The sequence below is a fragment of the Engraulis encrasicolus genome, chromosome 9 (assembly GCF_034702125.1).
Source record: "Engraulis encrasicolus isolate BLACKSEA-1 chromosome 9, IST_EnEncr_1.0, whole genome shotgun sequence".
Lineage (NCBI taxonomy): Eukaryota > Metazoa > Chordata > Actinopteri > Clupeiformes > Engraulidae > Engraulis > Engraulis encrasicolus.
Window position 1 is genome coordinate 9,779,298 of NC_085865.1, and position 16,225 is coordinate 9,795,522.

The window sequence follows — 16,225 nt, forward strand, 5'->3', positions numbered from 1 at the left end:
TTGTAACGCACTCACTGAGGTCTGGGAGGAACCAGGCTAGGGATATGACCCAGTCCGGAGTCGGACTCGAGCCTGGGTCTCCCCATGAGCACCCAACTTTGTATACATGGACAGGTGCCTTAACTCATTTTAGCCTGATGACTCGTATATGTTGTTTGACCTTTGGAGCCTGGAGACACATATACACTGCATTCAGGCTCTTGAGATTTGAGCTTTTTTTTATATAAAAATGTGGGTATGGTACGGCTAAATGAACACATTCTAATGCAAGATCAGGGTCTTAGGGTTTAAATGCAACTCATTTCATGTTTTTTTGTGTGCATCAGAGGCTGAGATATTTAGGTTTTTATAGGCTGAAGGCAACTTTCCCAACGAGGGCTTAAGCATTCAGCTGGTGTTTTTTGCAGGCATCAATGGGTCAACACACTTTGATTCAGCATCCCCCTAATTCCATAAGTTGATTGAAATGTAGACATTGCATAACAGCAACCTACATACATAGTGGAAATGTGATGTTTCTGTACCACACTTTCTTATATACAGTCCCAGGAAAAAGTTTGTACACCCTTTGAAATTTCTTACATTTCTGTCAAAATTGATCATAAAACATGGTCTGATCTTCCTGGAAATCTCAAGAAGGAACAATCAGAGTCTGCTTTAATTAATTCCACCCAAACATTTACATGCTATCATATTTTTTTGGTCATAAGGCCATAACATTCACAGGAGAGCAGGGCATAAGTAAGTACACCCTTGCATTAAGTAGGTTTTAACCCTCAGTTAGTTGCAATATCATCAACCAGACTAGTCCTGTAGTTGCAGATTAGATTAACAAAACAATCCTTTTGTATCTTGTCTCCCTCTTCTTTAGAGAACTGCCTCTCGTCAGCAAGGTTTGTGGGATGTCTGGAGTGCATAGCTTTCTTGACTTCATGCCATATAATCTCAATTGTTTTTTTGTCAGGACTTTGACTTGGCTATTTCAGAATGTGTATTTTATTATTATGAAGCCATTCTAAAGTCGATTTGCTTCTAAAGTATGGGTTGTTGTCACATTTCAGGACCCATACTCTTGTGTGCTTCAACTGTGTGACAGACTTCCTCACGTTTTTTCTGTAAAATATCACAATAAACTTAAGTTCATTGTTCCACTGATAATAGCAAACTGTCAAGGGCCTGAGGCAGCAAGGTAGCCGCATATAATGATGCTCCCGCCACCATACTCAGAAGAGAAGATGTAACCAAGAATTGCTAAAAATTGGATTCATTCTGCCAATCTAAAATTAATGGGGTTTCTGTCCAAAAAAATATTGCTGCACCTTTGAGGTTTGCGAAAAAGCATTTATATGCTTCATAGAATTACTGCAAAATATTCTGTAGATCAACGTTGAAACCAAAGTTGAATTGTTCAGGGGAACACACAATGTCATGTTTGGAGGAGAACTGGAGAACCACACCTTCACCAAAACATCATCTCCACCTTAGAGTATGGTGGCGGGAGCATCATTATATGCGGCTACCTTGCTCTCTCAGGCCCTTTTCAGTTTGCTATTATCAGTGGAATAATGAACTCAGAAGTTTATCGAGATATTTTACAGAAAAAAAGTGAGGTAGTCTGTCACACAGTTGAAGCACACAAGAGGATGGGTGCTGAAATGTGACAACAACCCATACTTTAGAAGCAAATCGACTTTAGAATGGCTTCATAATAATGAAATACACATTCTGGAATAGCCCAGTCAAAAAACAATTGAGATTATATGGCATGAAGTCAAGAAAGCTATGCACTCCAGACATCCCACAAACCTTGCTGACGAGAGGCAGTTTTCTAAAGAAGAGGGAGACCAGATACATCCAGATTGTTTTGTTAATCTGATCTGCAACTACAGGAAACATCTGGTTGAGGTTATTGCGACTAACTTAGGGTTAAAACCTATTGAATGCAAGGGTGTACTTACTTATGCCTCGCTATCCTGTGAATGTTTACATCTTATGGCCAATGAAAATATGAAAACTTGTAAATATTTGGGATGAATTAGGTAAAGCAGACTCTGGTTGTTCCTTCTTGTGATTTCCGGGAAGATCAGACCATGTTTTATGATCAATTTTGACAAAAAGGTAAGAAATTTCAAAGGGTGTACAAACTTTTTCCTGGGACTGTATATATATATATATTTTTTTTTTTTATGGGCATTTATTTGACAGGACAGTTGAAGATGTCGAATGGGGCAGAGAGACAGGGGAGGATTGGGAAATGACCCCGGTCGGATTCGAACCGCGGTCCCCGAGGGTGGGCATGCAAGCCCAAATGTGGGGGGGCTTAGCGCGCTGCGCCACAGCGCCCCTGTTTCTGTACCACGCTTTGACAACTGGACAACTGGTGACACCTTGTTTTTTTTGTTTTTTTTGGGGGTGGGGAGAGAGAGAGAGATGGGGAGAGAGTTACGGCGGTAACACTTTATAATTATGTTCCTTAGTAAAGACTCAGTAAATAATTAACTAATGATTAATAAAACATTAACAAATGTTTTTATTATTTTATTAACTAAGCTTTATTAATGCTTTATAAAATATCTACAAATGATATATTCAAGATTTTACACACCTTATAACAGACTATTTTATTCATTTACAAGCAACTTGTAAATGTTTGATAAATATGAAATATTAACATAACATTTCCTAGTCATTTACAAGCATTTGTTTACATTTCCTAATCATTTACAAACGTTTGTTAATGTTTTGTTCATCAATAGTTAATTATTTATTAAGTCTTTATAATGCTTTTTTGCATCCATTATTCTAAAGTGTTACCGTTACGGCAAATGACCTCGGGCCTGAATCGAACCCGGGTCGCCGGTGCAGCTGCAGTCGAGTACCCAGCCGAATGAGCCCCATAGTGACACCTTGTTAAATCGATAAATGGACTGCATTTATACAAGTACAGCGCTTTTCCACTCCTTCGAGCACTCAAAGCACTTTACATTGCCTCATATTCACCCGTTCACACTCACATACCGGTAGCCGTGGCTGCCACGCAAGGCACCACCCTGCCACCAGGAGCAACTTGGGGTTAAGTATCTTGCTCAAGGACACAACAATGGAATCAGGTCGAGTGGGGCTCGAACCTGCAGCCTTTGAGCTACCACCGCCCCGATGTTGTCACAGAGCACAAAATGCTTTGGAGATTTTTTTTTTAATATTTATACTCAGTATATTTTTTTATTTTCTCACATATCCACATACAGCAAAGACTTTACACTGTTGGCACTCGTTCAACACCATATACACCATAGAAAATAAATAGAATCCTTGTCCAGACATTCATTGATTGCACATTGATCCGCCATAGAGTAAACACCGATAGTACACACTTACAAAACATATGCACTTAAATACATACACACACCCACACACACACACACACACACACACAAACACAACCAGCCATACAACACACAGGCACACAGAGGCACGCACAGGGCAGGCACACATACGTACACACATGACCGGCACACACATCCACACTTACTGTAAGCATGCACACGCACGCACACAGGCACACACAAACATACAATCACACACGTAAATAAACAAATGACCAAATGAAGACAAAACACCATTGAGGGGGGTATTCCGCAAAATAAGGTCAATAACTTCCCTGGATAAGGTAACTCAGAGGCAGAGGTAAATCGTCTAATAGCAGAGGCCTGTGGCTTTGGTTTGAAATGAGAATAAAGCTACTGAGCTCCCCTATTAGTCGAGTTACTGTTACTAATCGCTCTGAATTAACCTTATCAATTTGGGGAATTCACCCCTCAATACACACCTAAGGCGTTTTCAGACCGACAGACAGAGCCAGTATTGTGCCGGCCGGGTGCCTTTAGGGGTCCCACACCTGAACGTGAGCCAGCTGGCATGTTATGGTGAAAGCACAGCTCTCATGGCTTGCAACTGTTTTCTTCTTTTTTTATCGGAGAGAACTGTGACGTCATGAGCTCATATACGTATACTGGTATGAACGGGGCCGTCATTCATTCCTGCGGTCAGGCCCGGGGGGACAAGGGGGTATGTTGTCCTGGGCCCAGGAAGATAGGGGGCCCAGAATTGGGTCCCCATTACATTTTATGTATTGGGTGGAGGGGGGGGGGGGACCCTTTCAGATTACTTTGTCCTGGGCCCCCAGCGAAAGCTGTCAGCTGTCGACTCGGCCCTGCCTGGGGGCACCTCCAGCACTTTCGGTTGCCTGTTTAAAGGGTGTGTGTGAACCTCGCAATCCAACAGCAGCGCTGGTCGGCCTGAAAACATTGCTCCACACCAGGGCTGAACTGGCCATCTGGCATAGCGGGCATTCCCCGGTGGGCCCCGCACCCCTATTTTCAGAAATGTAAAAAAAATACAGTATATATATTTTTTTAACATTTCTGAAAATAGGGGCCAACAAGGGTGCGGGGCCCACCAACCGGTGAGTCAGTTCTGTGCCGCTAATTATGAGGGGCCCCTTTAAGCCAAAAGTGCCCGGGCCCTATTTCTCCCCCAGTGCAACCCTGCCTCACACACAGAGAAATGGAAGCTCGTGTTGGGGCCATAGAGGTAGAAAATAACACTAGAGGTGACCCCGCCCCCCTTTTTACGGCAATCCGTAGCGGCCATTATCTGTAGGTAGATCAGAGAAATGGAAATTAATGGAGAACGAGGCTCACCTCTGTTAAAAATGGCTTAATCATGTGAAAATGTCCATCAACACACTATACAAGGACAATAGTTGAAGTGTGTTGCTAACTATGTTCATAAATGATATTTGATTTTTAAATGTATTTTCTCGACTCATATGATTTAAGTAGATATTTAGCCTGACATTTCAAATCTGGTCTTTGATTAATGTGTTACTTCATATTCACACAGTTTTAGTCCATTTTTTGTCAGGGGTGGACGTGTTCTCCATTGACTTGCATTGCCTGAAGGTACCTACACTACCTAAGGAAGTTGGGAAGCTCCATCTGCCATTTCCCAGTGCTGTCGCAAATTGCGGTGTCCTCTCTAGTGTTATTTTCTACCTCTATGGTTGGGGCAGTCAGTCAGTCAGTCACACAAGTACTGCAGTAGTAGGCCTACAAGTTTGTGGAACTACCACAGTGTCCTTTTTTTTTCTTTTTTCTTTTTTAAATCATGTACCTCCCAAGGTACAATGGTGTTCATAAAGGATGTGTCCTTTATCCTTGTAGGCAGTTTTGCACCTGGAGGTATAGGGATATCATACCCTTATGGGTAACCCCTTTATTTCTCTGTGTGGACAGAGATGCAGAGAGAGAGCACATCCCCAGTAGCCTGATAAACCAGCCTAAATGTGAGACGGGAGTAATTTAGTCTGGCCCCGATGAACGATACCTCCGAAGATTGTTGATGAGAACAACCTCTTGTTTTTTTCAAACCGCGCCGGCGCTCTGACCAATCGGCGATCTTTGCCGTTGATGTGCTTTCCCAACGGTGTTGCAAGACTCGTTGTCACTCCCTCAAAACCCCGCCCGCTTTGACTCAAAACAAATCTCTGCGTTGTGATTGGTTTTGCCAGACTCAGGGCACAGTGTTCAAAACGTTCTCAGATCCGCGACCAGACCTACTCGCAGCTGAAAATTTTTCGGTGTCCAGCGGGTGGCGCTGGTTTACCAGGCTACACATCCCCAGGATCTCATCCTCCATCGGTCCCTCATCTGGAGAGATTCCCATCCCGAGCATTCCCATCCCGAGCGTTCCCAGTCTCCATGCACCTATCCACCAATCACGGCCAATCCAATCCATCCAATCCAATCCCAGCCCTCCTCCACCTGTACAGTATATCCACCCATCATCCATCCATCAATTTTTTTTTTTTTTGTCTTTCAGATCACGGCGAATCCAGGATCTCCTCGTAATCCTGCCGTATGGCGCGCCCCACCCAGTACAGCTTGAACCCTGTGAGCGTGAACACGCTGGCCATGATGACGAGCGCGCCCAGCACGTCGTAGGCCGACGGCACCATGCGCAGCACCGCCAGCTGCAGCAGCATGGCCACCACGATCTCCAGGTGCTGCACGGTGCTGACCAGCGCCGGGTGGAACTTGTTGAGGGCGTAGTACACGCCCAGGAAGGCCGCGGTGGAGCAGCAGGTGATGGCCAGCAGGTAGGCCCAGGTCTCGCCGTCCAGCGGGACGATGGGCTCCTGCATGACGAACATGGTGGACGCGCCCCACACGGTGCCCGTCCAGCCGAACGTGAAGAGCGCCGTCCACATGCTGACGCGGTCCTTGATGGCGCGGTAGACGATCATGGCGCCGGCCGCCGTCAGCCCCGCCATGACGGTCATGGTGTAGCCGAAGGCCTCCTTCCAGAAGCCCAGCGGCGTGGAGGCCTCCTTCTCGGCGATGTTGGGCACCATGACCAGGCACAGGCCGAAGACGCTGCCCACCACCGTCACCAGGTCGGTGTAGCCCAGACGCTCCTCCAGCAGCAGGAAGGCGAGCACGGCGCTGAAGACGGTGGTGCTGGCGCGCCACATGATGGTGCCGTTGCTCGGCGGTACGATGGCGAAGGAGGTGTAGGCGCAGGTGATGGACAGCACGTTGCAGACGGCGTAGAAGAAGAGGCGCAGCCGGTAGCCCTTGGGGCCGAAGGGCGCCTCGCGCCGGTACATCACTACCACCACTGACAGCACCTGGAGGGAAGAAGGGGGGGGGGGGGGGGGGGGGGTAGTTTGTTAGCCTGATTATCATTGACATTCAACGATATGTACATTGCTCTTGGCCTGACTAGAAGCAATACCGACAGTGTTGCGTCACTAGTAGGGCTTTCAGGGCGACCAGAACGGAGCTGGAGTCGGTGCCCGCACCAGTTACGTTCAGTACAGAAGTGTTTATCTGCGAACCGCCCGTGTTCATACCGAGCTCTGAACTTTTCCCGCACATGACTGCGTTACCCGGATGAACCTGCTGACGGGCGCGCTGTCGTCACGGTTCATGGAGAAAAACCTAGTATTTTGCGGTTCACATTGAGAACCAACTTTCCGGTTCGCGAATGCAAATATCTGTGGCGTGAACATGACGGCTGGTTCGCGATTAGGTGCGGGAACGGGCTCCAGCACGGTTCTCAGTCGGCCTGAAAGCGCTATAGGAGGGTGTGGCCTGGCTAGGAGTTTATAGCCCTCATTTGCAACAAAGGGTATCACTGGGACATCACTACCACCACTGACAGCACCTGTGAAGAAGGAAGGAAGATTATATATTGTCAGTCACTCAATAAATGGACACATCACCACCACCGACAACACCTGTGAAGAGGGACGGAAAGGAAGTTTATATTGGATATATCAGGGCCAAAGACGTCCAACATGACACTGTCCTTCAGTGCTAACAGATGCTTTTGCTTACTGTAACTGTGAAAAACATGACATTTCAAAACAATTTTTTTGAAAAGTGAATGCATGGAAGCCAAGCCAAAAAAATAATTAAAAAAAAATCTCTTTTTTTGCATTTACAGTAAGCAAAAGTATCCGTTGCACTGAAGGACATGTTGGACGTCTTTGACCCATCAGTGGTTCTTAACCTGGAGTGCGGGCACCCCCTGGGGGTGCACCAGGGATTCCAGGGGGTGCGCAGAATTTTGTTGGTGTCGAGGTTGTGATCAAAATTCTGCTTTGGTACATTATAAGTAGGCAAAATCAAAACCAAATTTAAACATATTTTGATCCCCATTTAACGTCTATTGATTAATATCTCACGCAATAATCATTGTAATTAATCACGTAAATTTTTTTTTTTAAATGCATATTCACGTGTAGACGTTTGGGTTGGGGGGTACGTGTCTTGTCTTGAGCACAGGTAAGGGGGTGCTTTAAGAAAAAAAAAGGTTAAGAACCCCTGGGATATATCACCACAGTCACCACTGCCAGCCAACACCCGGAGGGAAGGAAGTTTATTTCAGTTTTCAACCACTGTGCCAGGGAACACTAGTGTGCCATGAGAGATCATCTGGTGTAACTCAACAAATGGAATGGATACATTACCACCTCCACCAACAGCAATTGGGAAGCACCTGGAAGGAAGTTTACATATCTCAGACTTATCTCACTCAACAAATGGATACAGCAGCACCACCACCACCGAAAGCAATTGGGAAGCAAGTGAGGTATTGAAGTATTTGGCTCATTTGCAACAGTCTGGCCTCAGTCAACAAATAGATACATCACCACCACCACCACCACTGACAACAGTACCCCGGAAGAAAGTTCAATAGTGCACTGTGATGGAGTGGACATCAGTTGTGGGTGTGCTCTGATAATCACTCCAACATGGTTGACTCTTTGGTGTAATGGTCAGAGCCCCAGTTTAATACTCCAGAAGGCCCAACTTTGCGTCCTTGTGGGGCAACTCTTCTTCCCTTCTAAACAAGCACATTTAAAACACGCCACCAAAGAGGACAGATAAGAGGAAGATACTCCAGGCTCTGACTTTTTCCGGGATGTCAGGTGAATGCTCCTTTAGGAGACCTTTGTTTAGTTCAGTCGTTCTTAACCTGGGGTGCGGGCACCCCCTGGGGGTGCGCCAGAGATTTCAGGGGGTGCGCGGGATTTTGATTGTGTTGAGGTTGCAACCAAAATTCTGCTTGGAAACATTATATTTACGCCAATTTAAGACAAAATTAAAACATGTTTGGTCCCCATTTAAAGTAACTTATGTATTGATTAATGTCCCAAGCAAGGACACATGCAATGAATCACTTATAATCATTTTTAGAACGTATACACATGTAGAAGTTTGGGTTGGGGGTGCACGGCTTGTCTTCGGCACAGGTAAGGGGGTGCGTTAAGAAAAAAAGGTTAAGAACCACTGGTTTAGGAGTCTTACGGTTGAGAATCAATGTAGTCCCCTTAGCACACATCTCGTGCAAGCCACCACCAAACATCACAAAAAGAGAAGGAGGGGATAACGGCTCCTTAGGAGACTTGAGCACACTCTGTTGCATTAGGTGGGCGCAGTTTGAATCCTCTTTCTGTAATCTACCCTCTTTGATGCCACAGAGCATGTTTCTCAACAGGGGTGCCGGGGCACCCTGGGGTGCCGCGGGCCCCCCTCAGGGGTGCCGCGGAAACGTGGCTGATGAATAAATTATGTAATTGGCCCATAATACATATTTGTCTAAATTCATAAGTTGCTATTCAGTGGAATCTTTCATCTGCCATTTACGCACAATAGAGTAAACATAGGTCGCCCCAGTCAGCTGCAACTTCGAACATAGGTTGTGTGATGTCTCGAAATGTGTTACTTTTCTAAGCTTGTGTGGTATCGGATGCGATGCCATGTTACAGCTTGTTGGTTTGGGGTGCCTTGAAATGTTTCATGAATTGAAAAAGGGTGCCTTGCCTAAAAAAAAAGGTTGAGAAACACTGCCACAGAGCATGTTTTGCGGGGGGAAATGTCCACAAGGGGTGCTAATATTTCATCTATCCTTCCAGTCCAACCCCATGCTCTGAGGCACGTCTAAGAAATGGCCAGCAAAAATACTGAATATACAATGCTAACTATTGCCTCTTTTCCACTGCTGTTTTTCTGGTAGGCCTACCGCTCGACACAGCGCGACTAGGCCGCCACTTTTTGCTTTTCGAATAGGCACCACCACACAGCTCAACCGTAAAGCAAAAAGTGGCGGCCGAGTGACACTGTGTCGAGCTGTAGGCCTACCAAAAAAACGTCAGTGGAAAAGAGGCGTATATGGCAATTTCACAGTCCAGGGTTGAAAAAGTCAAAACCCTGCACTCTAAGAAAATTTCCCTGCAAAATAACGGCAGTTACTGGCAATTATATTTACCTGTAATTCTACTGTTATTTCACACCAAAATCAAATACAGCTCATTGCTGTTTAATGTATCACAGTATATAACATTTTTTCAGCAGCAATTGAACTGTTAAATAACAGTACTCTACAGAAAAATAACAGTACATTTCAGTTAAAAAGTTGAATTGTACTGTGTGATGACAGGCAAATACTGGGTCATAGTTGTATTCATGAATATGGCCATGGCAACTTCCCACCCCACCCATCATTCTCCATAACTGTGGTACCCTGGCCATGTTACCACCCCACCCTCCCATCGTTCACCATGACTGGTGTGCCTTGAGCATGATACTATGGCGCAATGCTGTATTGAGAAAATGGTTTGCGGTGGTCCTTTGAAAGTGTGGGCATGAATAAAATTTCAGAGTATGCAGTGCTATGTTACAATGATAGTGTGCAAGGTGGGCTTTTTACTGTATCTCTTGATGAGCCAATGATGAATATAGCATTGGTCAGTCTTTAAAAAATTATTTTGCACCAAGTAGCACAGCAAACAAGCAGCACTACAAGCTAGCTCTCAAAGCAATGCCTAATTTGCAGCAGGCACATCATATGCAACAATGCCACAAATGATGCCACATACAGCAAGCTTTCACAAAGAGGAAAGTGTGCAAGCATGTAAGCACGCTTGTAGGCAAGCTTGTAGGCAAACAAGTGCTATGCTGTGCCATGCAGGCCAGCCAGCAGGCAGGCAAGCAACTGAAGTGTTGATAGTCCAGATTTATATACAGGTGCAAGAGTACCATGTGACCAGAGTCATCAGGCCCTTGGCAGGTGACGCCCGTAATTGAATAATGGCATAACAGCCCTACTCAGGTGAGGCCAGGCACTGATTAGCAGATTGGTTTAGATGGGGCTGCTTGTTGCAAGAGTGTTACAAGTTCTTAAAATGTTTCAGCCATTCACACTTTCATCACTATCAAAATGCATGTGCTACTCACACTTTGCTGCATCAAGCACTTTTTAAGTATTGTAGTTTCCTTAGAAATTGTTATAGTATCAGATAATCTTTAACCAGTCAGAATGACTTCAGTTCTTCAGGTGGTATTGAAGTTTGATGGTGATCACGGACAAGTGGAGGATGAATGGGTTTCAATGGTGCTGCCTAAAATAACTTGTTATTTTCTAGAGATGCACCGGATCAGGTTCCGGTTCCGGATCCGTCAGGATAATAGAGTTTTTCACAGGGTCCGGGTCCGGCAGGATCTTAAGCAGTGGATCCGGTATCCAGCATGTTACCTAAAAATCAGGGTCTGGTGCATGTCTAGGCTTTTCAGTCTTTCACAACCCCAATCACTGCATGGAGTGAAATCCCTTTGGAAGCGGCTATTGCAGGCAGTGTGGCAATAAGCCAATGAGTCTAAAAAATAGTTTGTGCCAACGTAATAAAAAGGGCCCACGTGTGCGAGTAGACTATATGTTTCAACCCTTTTGTAGGATCCGGTATCCGGTTCCGGATCCGGCAGGATCTTATTCAGTGGATCTGGTATCCGGCAGGATCCTAAAAATCAGGATCCGGTGCATCTCTAGTTTTTTCCACAACGGCGAATACTGCTATTGTGCAGTACTTACTGTTTATGCTCAATATGTGACTCAAAGTAATATTTTCACAGTAGTTGTCTGTTTTTTCGAAAAACAGTAGAATGCTGTTGCAGAATTGCCGTAAATAAACAGCTATTTGTTACAGTGTGCCAAAAAATGTATCTAACCACCTCTAAATCAGGTCAGTGGTGTAGTCTACTTTTTTATGGTGGGTATACTGTATATTTGAGCATTTTTTGAAGTGGGTATACTGTATATATTTGTGCTATTCAAATCAATGGATAAATCATTTTTAAGTGGGTATACTGAAATCCCGCGTTCTAAGTAGACTACACCACTAAATCAGGTGACCATAATGAATGCTATACACAGGTGGACCTTTTACCTAGGGAAGTCACCTGTGTGACTGTGTGCTTTACTCACGCCTCTTTTCCACTGACGGTTTTCTGTCAGGCCTACAGCTCGATACAGCGCGACATGGCCGCCACTTGTTGCTTTACGATTGAACTGTGTCAAGCCTATTCAAAAAGCAAAAAGTGGCGACTGAGTCACGCTTTGTCGAACCGTAGGCCCACCAGAAAAACAGCAGTGGAAAAGACGCACTACGTAGTGTAGTCAGTCACCTGTGTTGGAACACAACTCTCGCAGGGTTTTTTCCCCTTGTGAACCAGGCTTTTTACACCTCTGGCCCTGATAAAAATTAGAGATGCACAGGATCCAAGATCAGATCAGTTCCGGATCCGGCAGGATAATAGGGTTTTTCACAGGATCCGGATCCGGCAGGATCTTAAGCAGTGGATCCGGTATCTGGCAGTTACCTAAAAATCAGGATCTGGTGCATCTCTAGCCTAGGTTTTTCAGTCAGTCTTTCACAACCCCAATTGCTGCATGGAATGAAAGAACTTTGGAAGCGGCCAGTGCAGGCAGTGTGGCAGTAAACTAATGAGTCTAAAAAATTGTTTGAGTCAACGTAATTAAAAGGGCCGATGTGTGCGAGTAGGCTATGTATTTCAACCCTTTTGTAGGATCCGGTATCCGGTTCCGGATCCGGCAGGATCTTAAGCAGTGGAACCGGTATCCAGCGGTGTAGTCTACTTTTTCGAAGTGGGTATACTGTATATTCAAGCATTTTTTGAAGTGGGTATACTGTATATATTTATGCTATTCTAAACAATGGATCAATGAATTTTAAGTGGTATACTGAGGCCCCTAAAATTTAGAAGTGGGTATACTCCGTATACCTGCGTTCTACGTAGACTACACCACTGGGTGCATCTCTAATAAATAAATAAAAGATTAAAAACCAACACCCACCTGTATAACGGAGCGTATGAAGATGAGTTCCAGCGAGGGCACGTTGGATCTGTCGGCCGCCAGCCTCGTGATGAGCGCCACGCATCCGTGCGCCACCGCCGCCCCAAACAACGCCCCCCAGGTGACGCGCGACGCCAGCACGTTGGCCTCCCCGAAGCTGGCCAGCTGACTGCCCACGCCACCGTCGCGGTCGCCTGCCCCACCACCACCACCGCCACCACAGAAGCCCGGCGAACGCGGCTGGGTGTCCATGGAGCCGAAGAACGTCCTGCCGTGCCGGTCGGTGACGAGGCTCCGAGGTCCCCCGGGCGTCTGGTCCCGGAAGGTGCCAAAGTCCTCGAAGGACGGCGCGTCGTCGTAGCCCTCGTCCCCCGGCTGAGGGAAGTGGGTGGCGTATTTGACGGTGACGCTGGAGGGGTGGATCTTGACGCGCTTCTTGGAGCCGCCATACTGCTGCTGCTGCTGCTGCCTGAGGGGGGAGGAGGGAGGTGGCGATGCGGGATCCATGGTGTTGTCTTGGTGGTGTGTTGTTGCCACAGGGGGCTGGAGTAAGGCAGGGTACTGTGCTGTGAACAAAAACCCAAAGACGAACATATTTATGAGAAAAGGCTTAACGTTTTTTTTTTAATCCAGTAAGCCACGGCCCCTGTTATCAATTAGCTGTTACCAGAATGGTAATGACCAAGTTGTAATGTATTACTAAAGGCCCGGTGCATTGTCATAGTGGTGTAGTACTATGGCATTTAAGTTTTTTTCAGTGACTATTACAGCTTTCCCCTGGTGGAACGGTGTGTGTTCAGGGGATACCTATAGTTTTGGGGCTTTTTTGCCATTATCATGATAATAATAACTTTTAATAATAATTGTATTTGTATAGCACTGTATCATACAAGGGATGCAACTCAACGTGCTTAACAAATGAGAAAAAAAACAAAAACATAATTGTTAGAGATGGATTTAAAAGGAGAGGAAGAGAGGAGAGGCAGAGATATCAGGAAGGCAGAGGAAGAAGAGAAAGAGAGAGATTATAGAGTCATAAGGTCAACGTAGGTTAGGGCCAGGATTCTTAGATGCGTAAGGTCCATAGTGGCTGGGTCTAGCACAAGTCATAGATAGTCACACAGAAATTGGGCGCTCAGATGCTGCCCCTGGTGGCATCAGGGGTGAGGAAGAACTCCCCTTCGCTTGAATCATAGTTTGTAGGGGGGGAAAAAGCTCGATGATAGGACAGTTAAAGGCGTTTGCAGGAAATAATGGGGAGAGAGCGCTGGGACAGGGTTGGGAAATAACTCAGGCCGAACTCTAGCCTTGCAAACCCATAGAGCTCGAAAGTCCCGCCCCTTAGTTCCGCGTTTCACGGGACCTAAGCTGACCATCTAACAACGTGGTAGCGAGTAAATATCTTCTGATCTCAGTCATGATATGCGCTGGGCTACAAATATGCTGTTTAAGATGATAGATAAAGATTATTCATGCAGAAGCATCAATGTTTTGTTCCGAGACCGTCGGCAAAATGTGAAGAAACACAGCTTTCTAAAAAATGTGGGGGTTCGTACGAAAAATTAAGCAAAAATATCAGAAACAACATATATGGAGCTCGTGGCACAACTCGAAGGGGATCGAAATGCCATTTTAATACCGCCATTGGATTACATGCTACGATTTTCGGCTAAAAACGCCGTTGAGGTCCCATGAAATCGGGGGAAGTGACGTCACTTTCGAGCTCTATATGGACAGGTGCCTTAGCTTAGCACGCTGTGCCACAGCACTCCCCAAAAAAAGATTTAGGGTTTTTTTGTCGGTTTTGTCAGTCAGACAGTGGCGATGAGGTCAGGACTGGCCTGGGGCAAAAAATCAGGCAGGCTATTTTCATTCCGGACTAGGCATTGAGAGAGACAATGAAGCCTGTGACAACATTTTTAGTCATCTACTACAAGCTATTTTGTCCAAAACAGCCCAAAATTAATATTTACATCTGACTTGGAGAGGTCAGCCGTGACGGCATGAAGACTGATGCCACTACATTGAGTGGAGGACCAGGCCGAAAACATACTCATGAATGGCGTGACATTATCCAATGTGCGATACGCCCATTTGTGGGGGAAAACAACCCATGCAAGTCAATTGGTGATGTTGGAGTTTAATAAGTGAAAGATAGGCCTACGGACCTGTAGACTAGCGTTGTTCACGTGCAACATGCCGAAACAGCCGTGTCTGAAGCATGGACTGCGTTCATTTAGACAAGCCAATGAAGCATGTAAGTTGATGAGACATTCGGTTTGTTTTTCACCCATAAAGGGGCGTGACGCACATTTATGAGCAAAGTACCCGGATGGCCGTTCATGCCTATTGACAGTATGCCTTGTGGACCATGAGGTCATACAGTCACCAAAGCAACTGCAAAAAAATAAGGAAATAGAAACACATACATGGAAAAAAACTACAGTATATGAACTAATATTAACTTTTTGTTAAGACACTGATTGTAAGTATGTATTCAGACTCAACTAGGCCATTTGATACCGGTCTAGATAGAATATCTTGGTGTGTGTGAATATTGCCTGGGAGAATGGAAGTAGGGTAAAACTGCAACTGTCTGTCGACCACAAGGCCATAACCAGACATTTTCAAATACCGAGGTAAAATACTGTGTGCTGTACTGTATACCGTACAGTCAAACTCTAAAGTTTGTTTTTTTAATTAATCACTTGAGGATGAGGGGTGCCATATACAGACTAAATTTATCATTGTTGATCATGTATCAATTTTCATCATAGATACATTTTACATTACTGAAAAAATAGAGGATATGACCTCTGTCCTCAATGGTAGTTACGGCCATGGTCGACCAGATTCCCTAATCAGGGGTATCCTCCTGGCAAGGCAATGCTGATGCAGGGTAGGAAATAACGAAAGGAATATTTTAATGAAAGGGAGGATGAAAGAAAGAGAGTCCACAGAGACTGTCTCAGAAAAGGCTTGATAAAGGGCACACACGGCTATACACACCCAAAAACTTGCAATTATGAACAGTTTCTCTGACATGCATTTCAAACTGATGTTGCAGACTTTGATACTGTTTGTACTTAAAAAAAAAGTGAGGAAGCTGTGGCCTTATAGTCGTACATGGAATTAATCAGTCTCTTGCTCATGTTTAACAATCTTCAGATTTTTTTTCTGAATTTTCAATTGTTCATTTCTTTAGTAGCTGTTGTGTGATCTACAAAGGGATGATCAAGTTTTTATTATTATTATTTGTAGTATTAGCTTACAGAAGTTAAAGCATTTACAAATGCAGATGTGCTCCTTACATAACTCAACTCACTGCTGGAATACTCCCTTGATCTTGCTCTCTCTCTCTCTCTCTCTCTCTCTCTCTCTCTCTCTCTCTCTCTCTGAGACGCCACATCATTTCTGTCTTTCTATGTCCCTCCCTTTTTCTCTCCTCCTCCTCCTCCTCCTCGCCCTCCTTCCTCCTTCCTTCCTCCATCTCTCATGTGTG

At 45.2% G+C, this 16,225-nt stretch overlaps 1 protein-coding gene across 1 annotated transcript; it reads right to left on the minus strand.

Moving 5' to 3' along the window:
• Nucleotides 1–5,884: 5,884 nt before the first annotated feature.
• Nucleotides 5,885–14,921, minus strand: LOC134456094 (solute carrier family 35 member G2-like). Its single transcript, XM_063207528.1, has 3 exons — nt 14,892–14,921; nt 12,724–13,173; nt 5,885–6,691 (listed from the first exon to the last, which is right to left on the minus strand). Exons 1-3 carry the CDS (start codon nt 14,919–14,921, stop codon nt 5,885–5,887), a joined length of 1,287 nt encoding a protein of 428 aa, XP_063063598.1.
• Between the last annotated feature and the right edge of the window lie 1,304 nt (nt 14,922–16,225).

What these genes read in the sequence shown, in the direction of transcription:
- LOC134456094 (XM_063207528.1), bottom strand. Translation starts at nt 14,921, where the DNA reads ATGTTGCACGTGAACAACGCTAGTCTACAG. An exon ending in TGAACAACGCTAGTCTACAG is followed by an intron (nt 13,174 to 14,891) that starts GTCCGTAGGCCT and finishes CAGCAGCAGCAG; the next exon opens with TATGGCGGCTCCAAGAAGCG. An exon ending in TCATACGCTCCGTTATACAG is followed by an intron (nt 6,692 to 12,723) that starts GTGGGTGTTGGT and finishes TCTTCCCTCCAG; the next exon opens with GTGCTGTCAGTGGTGGTAGT.